We start from the raw sequence: 16,254 nt of genomic DNA, 5'->3' as shown, positions 1-16,254 counted from the left end.
ATCCCACCTCAGAAAGGTTCCAACATTGACCACCTTCTCTCTTGCCTTTCTCTTGGATGGTCTTATTTATCCTCAGTCTCAGGAAGGATCCAGAGAAAAACACCACATGAGCCAGGCTTTGGCTAATCTCTCAGCTACTGAAATCCCCATCCCAGTTCTGATCTATGCTACTATGTTAAAATCACTATTTTTCAGTAGCAAATTATTTAATTATTTCATGTAGAAGACTTCATTTTATGTCCTGTGTCCTGTGCTTCTCAACTCCTTTACCTTCACTACCAAAACCAGAAACACAGAATTGTCTTATACTCAACTCTGAAAAAAGTGATGCAAAAGTAGCTCCACCTACATCTGCATCTACTTCTGGTGGAGGCTTTGCTTCTTTTCTGTATTCTAGGCAATTTCTGCACTGTCTGTTATAATATACACCCATAATTCTCCTATGTCTCACATACCTGAACTTCTTCATAAATATATATAAACATTTCCATTGGATTAAGTTACTTATAGTATAAAATAGAAACAGAAAAGCTTACAAAAGAGGTAAAGTTGATCAGTATGATCAATTTGGACATCAGCTTCTAAACCGCTTCCCCAAAGTTTAAAGTATCTAAAAAGTATCTATGGCGTCACACCTCATAGTAAATTGTGATACATTTCCTCCGACCATTACACAACCAAACATGTATGTTACTTCACATGTCATATTTTCTCCCAAGAGAACGGAGTTAAGCCACCCAAATCCAGTCCTCCTGGCCCTGCAGGGCTCAGTGGCAGTGGCAGCACACCATAGACAAGGATACGGATGATTGATCAAGAAGTCACAGATCAAAAGTGGCTTTCTCCTGCTAGACACACTGCCAAAAAAAAAAAAACCCTGGCTTATTTTTTTTCTCCATTGTTATGAGGAGATCAATGACTTTTGCAACTAATACCAATTCAGCATCTAAGTCTAGAAACAAAATTATGTGGGATCAGAGAAACCTATGACTCCCTGTCGCAGCTTAACCCACCCCCAAAATTAACTGTTTCACATCTCCTTAATACGTTTCTTTCCGAAATGTCAGAGACAGGGTCTGATCGTTGTTATTTTAATTAAAAATTAATAGTTCTTAGCTTTTTAGTGCTTTGATCGGCCAAAGCAGTGGGCCCATAACAGCCTTTCAATCTGGACTAACTGAAGTCAATGCTTTCAGTTAGAAGGAAAGTGGAGGGAAAGTAAGGGCTGGTTCAGAACCATGTAGAAGTTTAAGACGACTCTTGTCCAGCTTTTAAGAAACAAGTTTAAGGCTAGGGAAAGTGCTGTAATCAGCTGTTCGTGATAACAGCAAGAAAGTAACCTTGAGAAGAACAGAGAGCGGATGAAGCAGCTTTTGAAAAACTAAAACTTTTGCAAATGATCCAGAACAGGGTCAAATAAAGAACCAAAACAGCTGTTCAGTTCAAGCTGCTCTATATATTTACTGCAATTTATACCAGCTTTGGAAAATTCCATTAAAAACAGAAATCTTTGTGTATTTCATTCAGGTGTATACATAAGATTTATTTAACAGAAATTCTATGTAAGAAGGTAAGTATCTACTAGAACCCAAGAAGTCTGTGAGCAGGTAAAACATGAAAATTATAATACGCAGCAAGTAGATGAAGTAATTTTTTGTGCATGGAAATATGCTCTATGTTGGATTAAGAGGAAATAAAACAACGACGACAATTCTCTCCAAGTCTGTCAAAATATAATTACACCTGTAACTGTCATGTAACAGCAATCGGCACCAGAAGAGACCTGCTACTGGGTTAAAAGCTGGTATCAGAGCTTCAACAGAGGAGCTCTGCTAGAATTCTGTGATACTGCTTCAATGGTGATAACAAGCCGCACGTTTTGGTTTCCTTCAAATAATATAATTAATACTTTCACTAATTTTGGAGTAATTTATATTGATAAAATGTTAAAAAAAATACAAACATTATTTTCTGTGTTACAAATTCTGAAATAAGGAAGAACACAGTAGAAATGGCAAGAGATTTGTTTTACTTTGTTCCTGAAAATATAGCCATACAAGCTGAAACGTCAGAAATAACTTTACATGGATTTGCTAATACACCATTTTCTCAGTAGGAAAGCTTCAGTAATCCCATTTGATCTCCCTATACGCCAATTAAGCCATCAGTCTCAAGCACAGGCTGCTGTTGCTGGTACTTCAATGGGCCAGTAGCATGTCCCAAGCCTGCACTCCAAGCACTCTGCACCCCAGTACTGACTCCCAGCCCTGCCCCTGACTCGGCACCGGCCTCCTCGCCCACTAACCTGGTTTTAGCTTCCACACCCACGGAGACAGTGGAGCTTGCAGACTCCTCAGATACTGAGCGCTGAAGGACTGGTGTTAGCTGCTTGGTGCTGTCCACTTCCGTTTGGGCATCCTCTTCTGCAGACTGCTCTTTGACTTCTGTTTAAAAAATAAGAACAATATTTATTTATTATTTACTTACTTAGACTACAAAAACAACTGGAAGCTTTCTCTCACACTGCAAACATACATTTTATTTCTAGATAATTAACCTATGTAACTATGTTCTCAGGCACAACAAAATAAGAGAGTAGTAAAATATTATCCTTCACACCTAGCCAGACATACTGAGTTTGCCTGGCAAGGTTTTGGTAGTGGGGGGGCTGCAGGGGCGGCTTCTGTGAGAAGCTGCCAGAAGCTTCCCCTGTGTCCGGCAGAGCCAGTGCAGCCGGCTACAAGATGGACCCACCACTGGCCAAGGCCGAGCCCGTCAGTGACGGTGGTAGCGCTGCTGGGGGAACAGAGTTAAGAAGGGGGAAAAAAAGCCTTAAAAACAGCAATGGCAGCCAGAGAGAGGAGTGAGAATCTGTGAGAGGAGCAGCCCCGCAGCCCCCAGCCCAGAGCAGGAGGGGCAGGAGGGCTCCAGGTGCCGGAGCAGAGGGTCCCCGGCAGCCCCTGGGGAAGCTCCTGGGGAGGCCGGCTGTGCCCCTGCGGCCATGGAGCTCCACGGGGGAGCAGATCTGCACCCGCACCCGGGGAGGGCCCCACGCCGGGGCAGGGGGATGCCCGAAGGAGGCCGTGACCCCGTGGGCAGCCTGCGCTGGGGCCGGCTCCTGGCAGAGCCTGTGGCCCCGTGGGGAGAGAGAGGAGCCCCGGCTGGAGCAGGTTTGCTGGCAGGACCTGGGACCCCGCGGGGGCCAGGCTGGAGCAGCCTGTTCCTGAAGGACGGCACCCGTGGGGGGACCCGGGCTGGAGCAGCCTGTTCCTGAAGGACGGCACCCGTGGGGGACCCAGGCTGGACCAGCTCGTGAAGAACTGCAGCCCGTGGGAAGGGCTCGCGTTGGAGAATTTAATGGAGGACTGTCTCCCGTGGGAGGGTCCCCAGGCTGGAGCAGGGCAGAGGGTGAGGAGTCCTCCCCCTGAGGAGGAAGGAGCGGCAGAGACCAGGTGTGATGAACTGACCACAACCCCCATTCCCCGTCCCCCTGCGCCGCTCGGGGGGAGGAGGGAGAGAAATGGGGAGTGAAGCTGAGCCCGGGAAGAAGGGAGGAGGGTGGGGGGGAAGGTGTTTTAAGATTTATTTTTTATTTTCTCATTATCCTACTCTGCTTTGATTGGTAATAAATTAAATTAATTTTCCCCAAGTCGAGTCTGTATTGCTGGTGATGGTAACTGGTGAGTGATCTCTCCCGGTCCTTGTCTCGACCCACGAACCTTTCATTATATTTTCTCCCCCCTGCCCAGCTGAGGAAGACAGGGACAGAGCGGCTTTGGTGGGCACCCGGCCTCCAGCCAGGGTCAACCTACCACACTAAAACATGAAAGCGAATTGCTTAGGAAGTTATGTCCATAACGCAGCACGGCACTGTGAACTAAAGGTGTTCAGTAAGTAATGAGGAATGGGGCAGGGGGAGTGTTGCTCAATGACAAACTCTCCATACGAGGTTGCAGTTTCAGGCAATTCTCCCCACATCTGCTCTTGTACACCTGCTCTGTCACCCCGAACACACGTCAGGGTGAGCACACTCATATATAAGGGTATAATAAGCCTTCTTCCCTCACAGATTAGCTTTAACTTTGATCAGTCTCCTGCACTTGCTCATTCCTGATTACACTAACTCTATGCTGGCACAGGGTTAAGGAGGTGAAGGAAGGAAGGACGTGATTTATGCCAGCTTAAAGTTCATTCCGAACTGCTGGAACAGAAGCAATTTTTGCATCATCCTTTTAATGTAGATTGGTTGTTAGACAGAAATATATGTATCTGCAGCTGATAATGCTTCTATTTGCCTAGAAAGTTTGTTTCTGCTCAGAAACACAAAACACCAAGCTGCCACTGTCTGTGCAACTTAAATCCTATTCCCGTTTGGTTCTCTCCTTTGCATGGAGCAAGTCAGGGATTTGCCAGGAGGACATGGCCGCGTGCTGCTCTGAGTGCATCAGAATGCACAGGAACAAAGGTCAAGGCTGTAGAACAATAAAATTTGGTATTTCTGCACTCCGCTGTACCTTGAATTTGAAGGCGAAATAACATAAAGATCATAGGACTTTGGCAGATGTTCTTTGGCATATCCAGGTAAAGACACTACTGCCTCGTCCTGTCAGTGCTCAGGGCTGCTACAGCTGTCCCCACAGCAGAGCCAGACCATGGTCCTGCACCTGGGTCGCACACCAGCTAGAACTCCCAGTGAACCTGTGTTTGAGCTAAGAGGTCAGTACATACAGTTCTTTCAAAGAAGTCCAGTGAGAGTAAAGGAACAGATTATTTAGAAGTTTTAAGCAGAAAATACATTCTTTTTTTTAAAAATTAATACACAACATGGCAAGATATAATCAAATATTGCAAAGGATAAATGCTTCAAGTGGAGAAATGGATGGGTAGAAGAATCTGTGACATGGGTGGGCATGTACAAAACCTGCTACAAGCCTTAATCTTATTTATAAAAACAATAAAAGAGGGGAAAATCCTCAGAACATGGAACTGCACAGCTTGGCCTACAATATTGAAATAATATGCCCACTACAGCACATGGACAAGTGGAAATCTTTCTTGCTTGATGCACAGAGATCGAAGTAAAATTATTCTTTAACCTAGAGTGGACTTATTTAGGAAGACAGTGCATAATGTTTAAAACCCTCAAAGAAGGCATCTAAAACATACTGAAGAGAACCACAAAATTAAGAAGAAAAAGAGTAAGAGAGTCCTGTTCATGACTGGGTATGCCAGATATTTATTTGAGCGGATGTAAACTGGAATTGCTTCACCTATTTCAGTTAAGCTACTCAGTAACATATATCTGAAATGTTTTTTGGACATCTGAAACACCCAAAAATCACTGCCTGTCTCAAATCCAAATGGCTTGTGTTAAACCCATTTCACCAGCCTAACCTGAAGAAAAAAAAAAAAATGCTGGACAATCATTTGACACTAAATAAATATCCTGTTGGGAATACACCCCTTGTAATAGTAAATAGCTCCATACAGAAAACAAAACAAAATAAACCAAAAGCCCACACCCATAGTTTTTGGCATGTCTGAACAAACAATCCCTGCGATCATTCCTCGATGAGGATTCCCAAAACAGGCACTGTCCAGCAGAGCCATTCATAATGGTCTGGAGCGTGTTTCCAAAGGATGTTTCATCCAAAGAATGATTTTGTGCAAGTAACCCCCAAATTTCTGAATACAACCTCAATGGGGAGCACAAAACATAAACACCTGTAAGACAGGCAGACGTCAAATCGCTAACAACAAAATCCACAACAGAGCCCGGGACGACGACATGTGAAATGCTCAAGGAATACCACCAGAAATTGTGGCCTTGATCTGATCCATCTTGGCAACTTTATTTAACCTAGTCAAACTTTGGAAAAGGAACTCTGCTTTATTGTGTGCCTGCAAAACTCTGAAGTAAGCAAAAGCCATTTATTCTTTGCCAGCTTGCATCTCATTATACATTAATGGGCACCCATGACACTGGAAAGGCAAAGTTCATGGGCACTAACTCATTCTTAAGAACTCTGGACTGTGTGAGAAGACACCGATTGTTTCACTACACACAATGACTATATGAGCTTACATCCTTCTGGTGCTTTTCCCCCTGCTGTTTGCTTCCCTAGAAAAGAAGGGACCCAAATCATAGTAAATGAGACATCGCAACTGCTGCCTCTGCAATAAACCAAACTGCGTCTCAACATGCCGTTGGAAGACTGAAAACACGGTGCTCACCAATGATTAAGGAAGAACAGAAGTAACGGATTTCATGAGTCAAACTCCTAGGAGATGGGAGTCCAGCACTGGCACGGCAAAGGGACAGCAGATAGCCTCATCACTGCCTCAGAGGTGTTCTTGGAAGCATCTGGCACAATACATTAACTGCTTTTCTCTGTATTTAATAAACAGTCACCAGATTTGGTTATGGCATCCTACTTTGAAGCTTCTGGGAATGAAGGAACCATGAATGATTAATAAATGTGAAGCTCATTTGCAGATTCATATATAAGGCTTTATTTTGCATCCTATTTTCATGACTATCACAGTGAAGGTCTTGCCCATGTGTAATGGCTTGGTGGGGGAACTGGAAATTAAGAAAGCTAATTGCATAATTCCCAAATGTCTCTAACTTCTTTTTTTTATGTCACTATCCTGTACTAAAACATTAGGAAAATATTAGGAAACATAGCATTTAATTTTTTTATTATTATTTGAAGACAATTACATCAATAGTTCTTCCCTACCTGACTGGTGAGGACAGAAAGCCGCCTTCTCTTGTAAGGTTAAAAGAAATACCCAAAACTACAAGGAGTAAAGTTCCTATCCACATGAGCCACCAAAAGGGTTGAGACTTCCATATGCTTTACAACTCATGTAGCCTTCACAGAATCACAGCATGGTTGAAGCTGGGAGGCAGCCTGGAGGTCACCCTGTCCAACCCCTCACTCAAGCAGGACCACCCAGAGCCGGTTGGCCAGGACTATGCCCAGATGGCTTTTGAGCTTCTCCAAGGATGGATATGAAATAGTAGGGAAAAAACCAACCACCAACAAAAAAACCTAACATGACTGGGGACAGATATGCAGCGAAGTCATGAAGATTAGTAAGATTTACAGCATGTGCATTAAATTTCTCTTTTAAGTAAGACTTTCATCGCATTTGCCTAAGATGTATACATTGGCATATGGGTTGAAAAGACAAGTCCTTAGGTTTTATAATACTAATGAAGTAATCTGAAATTTTTCAAATGAGAAAAAAAAATCTCTACAAAGGTTCTGTATTTTAGGCAGTCAACATTTTCCTCTCAATAATTATTTTTATTCCTCCTTCTATAGCAAAACTCAGCGAATACTCAACGACAGTAACAAACAGCACATACCATTCTCAGACAGTTACATGCATTACCCACTTCCCTCACACTAGCTGGAATTATTTGGAATCTCTCTTATATAGAGATTTATAGCGTTCAGAGTAACAACTGTGTTGACAATTTCCTCTTTTCCTGCTCTATCTTCAGACACAGGGAGAGCAGCTTCTAAGGCACAGCCATGCCCGGGACATGCAGACTCACAGGTGGCAGCCCGGGTTTTTGCAAGCCCGCCTGCGGCAGGTTCCCTTGCAGACCATCACACACACGCTTGTGAGGAAGAGGAGACTGGTGATGACTGGAATTTTATTACATGATCACAGATTTCTTTGGGGATGCGATGAAGCGAGAGTGATGAAGCAACACCGGCTAAAGGTCTGAACTGCTCTTTTGTTACAAACGGACCTTTTCTGTTTTCTAGTAATCACAAGATGATATTCCACAAGCCACTTGGGTAAACCTACAGCAAGACGAGGAGATATACGTGTGGGCTCTGCTATGGCAATCAGGCAAAGACAAGACAGGAGCATATCCAGAAGTTGTTTTTTTTTTAAAGTTAGAATCTATTTTCCAAGTCAAAAACTGAAAATACTGTTAAGAGTTCTGCCACAAAAAAACCCCTCCTTTAAAATCTTGTAATATTCAGTATATAGTGACACCGGAAAAAAAATTGAAACAGCTGTCATAAACATAGAATAACTATTCTACTGCTGTTTAGGTGCAATGAATTGACTGTTTAACCAGTTTACTGGTTGGGACTCTACTGTCAGACCTACTGATAGTTTGGTAGACAACGAAGCAAATGTCTTTTGCTCAGTAAGAACAGAAAATATTGCAGGCTGGAAAATACCAGTATCACCAAACACAGCAGGGACATTCCAGAGGTCTCAATTGTTGCTTATGGAGACATTCTCCAAGAGGGAGTAACAAGCGTTTAACCAGTAGATACAATTGTTATTTCTGCACAAAAAAAAAAAAAAAAAAAGAGGTATGCTGCTGCAGAAAATGGCTAACAGGACAAGGTGTTCTACACAGCCTGGTACAGGACTACAAAAGTACAAGCAACCCCAAAATGCTCTAGTTTCTAGTAGCTGAGACAGATAAAGAAACGAGGTCAGTGTTAGTAACAACATGAAAAGAAATCTTAGCAAGGGAATGTAAACTATTAATTTAAAATGCCTATCTCGTACTATAATTATCAAGTTTCACTCACCGTCCTAACTTAGGAACAAAACAAGTTTCCACTAGTAGAGTTCTTCGCCCTGCTACTGTTCAGGACACAACAGAAATACCACTTCTCCTGCTACTATCTGAGAACTGCTACAGACAGCATACAGAAAACCTTTCACGTACTATAACTCCGTATGTATAGGTTTAGCAGATGAAGTCAGGGAACAAACGGACACGCTGCGGCTAACCCGTCCCATGCAGATCACCTGCAAGCCCTCCAGACATCGCCAAGCCAGGCCAAGGAATAGTGAAGGACAAGCAGAGGGCGATGGTTGCTAACAGCTACTGCCATTACTTGGGCTGCACTGAGTTTGTAGCCATCTCTTCTTGGCTGCTAAAAACACAACCATGGCAGAGAAAGGGAAAAAAACATACTGAAGTTTGAGTGTGATGGTAATAACCACATGGAAGAACCATTTCCCCACAGAGAGGCCTACTTTCTTCGTCTTAAGTCAATGCTGTAAAATTTTATTCACAACAATAAACAACAGAACGTACAACTGCATCAGAAGCGTTTTGTTGGAATTTTTTGCAAGTGCTGCACATGTTGTATTTTCTTTTAACACCACCATTTATCTATTTTTTCCTACCTGAAGGACACTGCGGTGGTTTACTTACTGTGGCAGTTGTTGTATGGAGATGAGAAGAAAGCCTGCAGTTACTCGTTTTTGTACATTTCAGTGTGTGTTTTGATACTTTTCATTCAAACAGAACTCCTACTTAAACAGAAAATAACTCTCTGTAAATTTTGTACCAGTTATAAAATAAAAGTAAGGTTTTCAATGTAGGACCATTTAAACTATAATTTCAGTCATTCTGAACACAAGACACCATATTATGGATAACCAGCTCCCACCGATCCGCAACCGCGGAACTTCCAATGCTAGGGGTGGTATTCAACAGCACTGATGTGATTACTTTAGCATTAATTTGTTCAGGTCTTTTTGAAACTCGTCTGAAATCTTCATGCCCAAAGCATCCAGTAGCAATGAATTCTGTAATTTAAGTAGATGCTGAGTGCAAACGCACCTATGTTTGTGCTCTAACATGACCCGATGTTCCCTAATTTTTGTGTTGCGAAAGAAAATGAATCATCATTCCCTGTTCATTTTCTCCATACCACTCATCATTTTACAGGACCCTATTAAATTCCTCCTGACATATCATTTCAGGTTGAAGTCTTTTACCTTAAGTGATCCCCACACAGAAGCTATTATTTACTTCTTGTTGTACTTGTTGGCCTTCCCTGTACTTTCCCAATTACTGTTCGTCTTTTTGGAGAATGGGAAACATTCAACATGCAGTCATACCACAGGTTTATAAAGCAACAGTAAAAAAAAAAAACCAAACCCACACTAATGCTTTTTTCCACTTACCCCTTGGCCAGTAATTCTTAGAATTTTGTTTCTTTGACTTATAAAAGCTACTGCAATTCTCAGAAGTACTACAGTACCGCTTGCTCAGGTAGCAATAGCTATTTGAGAGCTGATTTTTGTTTATACAAAATTAGGATGGTGATTCTCCCCCTGCATCTTCTTTTACATGCACTACTACTGAATTTAAGAGTCATTCTGTTTTCTGTGGTCAGTCTTCGGTGCCTTGCAGGGGGGTACCTCTTATTACCCTAAGTAAGTTTATTCTACCCACTTTCTTCCCTTTTTTATCTGACCTAGAAGAGGGTTACCAGGGCAGATGCTTACAGGACTCCAAAGCCAGCCTGGTTTATACTATGATTTTCATCAGATGGGAATGGCGTCTCAATTTTTCTCCAATTTTTTCTACCAAACCATAGACTTGGTCTCAACACAGCATTACCAAAAACTAAGGCAGGTCCATAGAACTAAAACGTACACAAAACAGCACCATTTCCAGTGAGGAAAAGAGTGTACGGCTACTACTTCAATATACTTGACTGGTAACGTCAACGCAAATTCCCCCATAATGCCACTAATGACAGAGCAGCAGTAGCATTAAGCTTCAGGGCAATGGGAAGGTGGATATTCTGAGTCCTTGAAAACTCCTTCCAATACCTGTTGGTTATGTTTAACAAAGCATAATTTGATACGAAAACTGCAAGAGCAGTTTTGAATAAATAAGCAAAAAAAAGAGGTTGCATTTCAGAAATATCCTCCACAATGAAAAACTCAATGAGGTTAGAATTTATTGGGAAATAACACATTCCACCTACTACAAAATAGTCCACCTGCTCTCAAAACACCTGAGACAGTGATACTGGTCAGAAGGAAAAAAATCAGAGTTTTCTCTATGTCCCACTTTCAGCGTGCGTGATGATAAATGTTATTATCAAGTAAGCTTGTAATGGTTTTAAAGGCAAATACCAAATAACATCCTGTTGTGTCTGGTTTCCTTATTACAAACAAATTACCAGCATACAAAATAAAAATAGTAAGAGTCTTGTAATAACAACAACAAGATGCTTCAGTTCTGCTAATTTTTCCAGCGGCCAGACAGGTAGGATTCAGCTGTGTAAGAAAGAAGGAACTAGTCCTTTTATAATGAGTACAGGGAATATTAATTGTGTTAAAACATGCTTAAGCACATATTTGCCCCAAATATTTATGGACAAATTTAATCTACAGGCCAGGTCCTCAGTGGTGTCAATTCTTCCTTTCATTAATTTCAGAAGTGATAAGCGACATAGCGATGAGGCCTACGTATCTGCCTGAAAAGCACAAAGTGGATTTTAAAAGGTCTTTGGTGTTAACAAGTTGACAAGAGCTTTTGCCATTGATTCACCCAAACCAGGACTTGCTCTCAGTGTGTTTTACTTGTCTTAGTGGGCGGCTCTGCTAGAAAAAGCTACTGTTATTGTCTCTAGTAAGTAGGATATTGCAATATTATTTTTCTTCCTAGAAAAGTGCTTTTCAGGCTGCTTCAAAACTGATGAAAATTCTGAATTAATTCAGAATTCTCCGGCAGCTTCTACACAGGTAACTTTCCTCCACTGAGAGGTGTTTCAGGTTCTTCTGTGCTTTGCCCCAAGACAAAAGAGGCTGGTTAGAGGAAGACATCAGGGAGTTAACATGAAGTCCAACAAGAAATCCACTGGTCAGGCAACGTCACTGGGTCTGAAAATAACATTACTAACCACAATAAAGCAGGCAAGGAGTTATCAGTTGATGAAATCACACAGATTCTTTTATGTATTATCAATTCTGAAGCCTCCAGACACCATGGGGATGTAAGGGTCTGTTATTAAGTACTGATTTATTTTAAGAATTGGTTGACATGGTACAGATAGTAAACAAAATAACTGATGGACTTAGTATGAGTTTCCCAAGAGACACAGCAGTTAAAATAAATTTATTTTATTGCACTTCTCCCCGATCTGAGTCTGAATGTCAACATTTTTATGTGAGACAAAGGCAGGAAGGATTACAGATTCTAGGAGGAGTTGGGTATTTTACAAGTGTTCTCAAAAAAGAGGGAATAATCAAAGAATTAACACAAAGAATTCTGTTTTAGTCAATTTAAATGCAGAACCAAGAAAATATAAAGTATAGAAAACTGCTGAAACTAAGACGGGGAAAAAGAAGCAGAAGCCATGTATTCATTAGCAGCCAATTCACTAACACCAAACCTACAATAAGCTTACCAGGACATATTTGTTAAATTATTTATTTCTTTATATTAGCAGTTTGATATTTGCACACACAGGCACATAATTTCCAGACTTTTGTGTTTTGGTTCGGGGGTTTTTTGGCCATTACAGAGACTCACTCATCAAAAGAAAACTACTCTCATGGAGAGAGGCAACACAAGGGGACCTACAGGAGAATACAGTATTCTACAACAAACTCTATTTTACTGATCACTAGAACAGTAGAAAGGTGTCGATGGCTGGAAGGTCTTGACAGGACCGGAGGCAACAAGCATAAACTGAAACACAGGAGGTTCCCTCTGAACATCAGGATACACTTTTTTACTGTGAGGGTGCCTGGGAACTGGCACAGGTCACCCAGGGTAGTTGTGGAGTCTCCATCTTCAGAGGTACTCAAAAGCTGTCTGGACGCGGTCCTGGTGCCCTGCTTGAGCAGGGGGCTGGACCAGGTGATCTCCAGAGGTATCAGCCAACCTCAACCATGCTATGAAGCTGTGGGTGCTAAAATGACTGGAGTGATGGGTAAGCTCAACATCAGTTGGATAGAGAAATACCAGTGCAACATCACTGGTAGGAAACACAGTGAAGAAAAATTAAGGAACAGACACCTGGAAAGACCAATGTGAAGCTGAGAAGCAAAACCGTCACTATGGGAGGACCCAAGAAATCAGCAAGAGAAACAGGGCTGGTGGGTAAACGGAAGGAGCCTGTCCTGAGGTTTACGAGAAGCTGGAAGCCTACAGATTCAGTCAAAGCAGTTGCCAGCACCATCTTTTAGGAAAAAGTTGACTTAGCTTCAAACAGGTATTTTTTCCAAATTCCAAAACTTCCTTTTTCCAATTCCATATTCACCTTCTCTTTCCATCTTTAAGAATTCTACCTTCATTTATAGCAAAAGAAACATAGCACTTGGCAGAAAATGGGCAGAGCTCAGAAATCACTGTGGTTGGCGGGGATAATAACCCATAGTGAAATGATCAGAGTGGCACACGGCTTACCCTGCTTTGCTTCCAATTCTACCTCCTTTTACATACGAGAGTACAGAATTTTGTTAAGGGTAGTAACTTGTTTCCTGGACTGCCATTAAAAGGGTCATGCTTTAGCATTACTGAAGAGCCACTTCTGGAAGAATTTTGGCTTTTTTTTTCCCCCCCCCTTAACAAACATTTCTGATAACATTACAAATGGAAATAATGTTTACTACCTACATCCCCGCCTTGCTTTTTTCCTCACAAAAGACACATCAGCTAGAAAACACCTCTTTGTTCTAGGTGGGATTATATCGGGCACCTCCTTTTTCCCTCCCTGAGAGGAAAGTTCTCATTCCTCCTGCATTGCTACCTTCCCTAAAGGTAGTGCTCATTACACTGAATACAACATTAATAACATGTATTTCTCTAATTTCATTAAAATAGTGTTTCACAAAGGGAAACAGTAATGCTAGTCTCTGTAAATAAAATAGAAACAACCTCCCAAACCCAAACAAACAAGAAATAAAAACCTCACACAGTAGAAGAATTACTGATGATATTCAACACATGAACCAAACAATGGAAGAGAAGCTAGAAATACAGAGACTCAACATATGTCAGAAGTTGCATGTCAAGAGCTTTTGTATGTTCAGATGATCTCATTCTGTGTTTTGTAATATTACTATATTATGTTTTGGTTTGCCAACTACTACAGCAAATTGTTGGCAAGTCCACTATTTGCAAGAAAACAAAATAAAAGCCCTTTTTAGTCAAAGTAGAAACTCATAAACTAGAGCATAAATACACTTCAATTTGATTAACATAGTTTTACATGGAGCAACAAACTGGGATTACTCCTTCTACTACACTTTATTGTTAATGCACATAAGTGCTTAGAGTAAGTTTTAGAGGCAGCAGCCTTTTCAATTAATATGATTAAACCCCTACGAAGTCATGTGGTGTTCAGGTTTTAATTGCAATTCTGTCCCTATCAAATTGCTCAAGATGATAATGCTCTTTCAAGTCTATTCCGGTTCCCCCTGTAAAAATGGGCTTTCAGATCTACATATTTTTACATATGTAAAATTTACTATATAGTCTTCTTTTCACTCCAGAGCACAGTCTGCAAAACCATCGTGGGCTTAGCACTGCAGACCCAGAGAAGTCTTTGTCCATCGGGTTCTCTAGCACAGTGCTCCACTGCTGCCTGTACCTTCAGAAATGAGCACCAGCCCTCTGTGACAGCCAGGATGATTCTGATGAAGGATAACGGAGAGACTTATCTATATGCACTCTTGGAGCCTTAAAAATAATTATCTGTGTCCCTCTCTCCTCCAAAGTAAAAACTGCTCTCAGATCTTTGTTGAGGAACTTTGTTAATAATGACATGTAAAGCCAACAAATACAGCTATCATTAATGTCCCTACACAGTAGTGTACCAGCAGTTGTTAAGCTTGAATTTCTTCTTCAGTCTTTTTTTTTTTTAAACATATTTTAAATTTACAAAACCTACCATTTATAAAGACTTTCTGTCCCCTTTGCTGATTTTCGTAAGACTGTTTCTAGCATGTGGGATAGGAAGCATAATAAGTGGAATACAGGACAATTAGAATTAGCCTTCCTTTCCCCGAATCTGTTTTTCTACAGAAAGTATCTGCTACAACTTTTTCACTTTGAACTTTAATAACTAGTAATTACCTACTTGTAGAAGCTGGAAAAGACCATCCAAGTTCACTACCACCAGCAGCTTATTACCAGGGGCAGAAAAACAACCAACAATAAAACGATGAAACATCCTTGTATTAAGCTTTAATCTAGACTCCCTCCACAAACCATTAACAACACCTAAATTCAACACAAGTTGTGACTAAACACTCAGGACACTCCCCAAAGCCTTGACTTTTGACTACAAAGTCTTCTCAACACCATTCACCACCTAGCAAATAAGAAGCAAGAGACCAGCATATACAGCCAAAGCTCATCCTCCATCCACTGGAGAATTTCTGCCGCCTCTTTTATAGCTTTCACCACTGCATCCATACTCCTGTATGGTCTATGTAAGATGTTGCTGGACATCTTCTGAGGTCCTCTACTTGTTCTCCTAATGAATCTACACGAAGCACAGATTCCTGTCTTCATCTTTCAGGACTTCACAACTCCACCTCCTTTACTTCGCTGTTACGGGAGTAATTCAACAACTCCCTTACCTCAGCCAGCATTTCCATGCAATTGACCCCCTGACCGTCAGCTTCTGTTGTTAGTGTCTGCACTTCCTTCCACTTTGCTCATTACACATATAGGGACACCTAATTTAATTTATAAACCCTTATGTCTCAATGCATTTTTAAGGCTTATTTCTGTCAGACCGACAAAAATTCCACCAATTGGCCATGGCTTCATCCTTCTTGGCAGGTTTCATCCTTCTACACATACTCAGTCCCTGGTTAAAAACAGGAAAATGGCTACAACATGTGCCTGGCAAAGAGATGCCAGATCTTCACCATGGCCTTTATCTTACGTGTTAGCTCATCTGCTTGTCTCTCTACTCTTTACCTGCCAGAAGAGAATCACAAACTGCTACAACAGTACTCGGTCCAGTACAATGAGATCCCTCTGGTAACTGAAGCATTTGGGTACTATCATAACAACTATTTACAAAAGCAAGAACAGAGATTTATCATGTTTCCTAAGCAGCCAGTAGGAAGCATTAATGTTTGGTCATCCCAGTCATCCCTTTAGTATACCATCTGTTGTTAGCTGAAGATACAGGTCAGTAAGATCATGGCAAGATCATGAGCAGATCCTCCTGGAAACTGTGCCAAGGCACATGGAAAATAAGGAGATGACTGGTGACAGCCAACATAGCTTCTCTAAGGGCAAATTGTGCCTGAAAAATTTGGTGCCCTTCTACAACAGGGTTACAGCCTTAATGGATAAGGGAAGAGAGACTGGTATCATCTACCTGGACTTGTGCAAAGCAACTGACACTGTCCCGCATGACATCCTCATCTCTGAACTGGAGAAACATGGGTTTGACAGATGGACCACTCGCTGTATAAGGAATT

General features: G+C 41.5%; 1 protein-coding gene across 1 annotated transcript in view; it reads right to left on the bottom strand.

The window, feature by feature from the left end:
* Window positions 1–16,254, bottom strand: part of KMT2C (lysine methyltransferase 2C) — a gene marked incomplete at its 5' end in the record, with an annotated part of 201,819 nt that overhangs the window by 134,023 nt on the left and 51,542 nt on the right. Inside the window, 1 exon segment of the mRNA XM_081996665.1 lies at window positions 2,306–2,444. Within this exon segment, the coding sequence (XP_081852791.1) occupies window positions 2,306–2,444 (139 nt within the window).

This window comes from Phaethon aethereus, assembly GCF_964289735.1.
Source record: "Phaethon aethereus genome assembly, chromosome: 2".
In the NCBI taxonomy this organism is placed as follows: Eukaryota; Metazoa; Chordata; class Aves; order Phaethontiformes; family Phaethontidae; genus Phaethon; species Phaethon aethereus.
The sequence above is the reverse complement of the archived record's forward strand: the minus strand, read 5'-3'. Positions and strand labels throughout refer to the sequence as shown.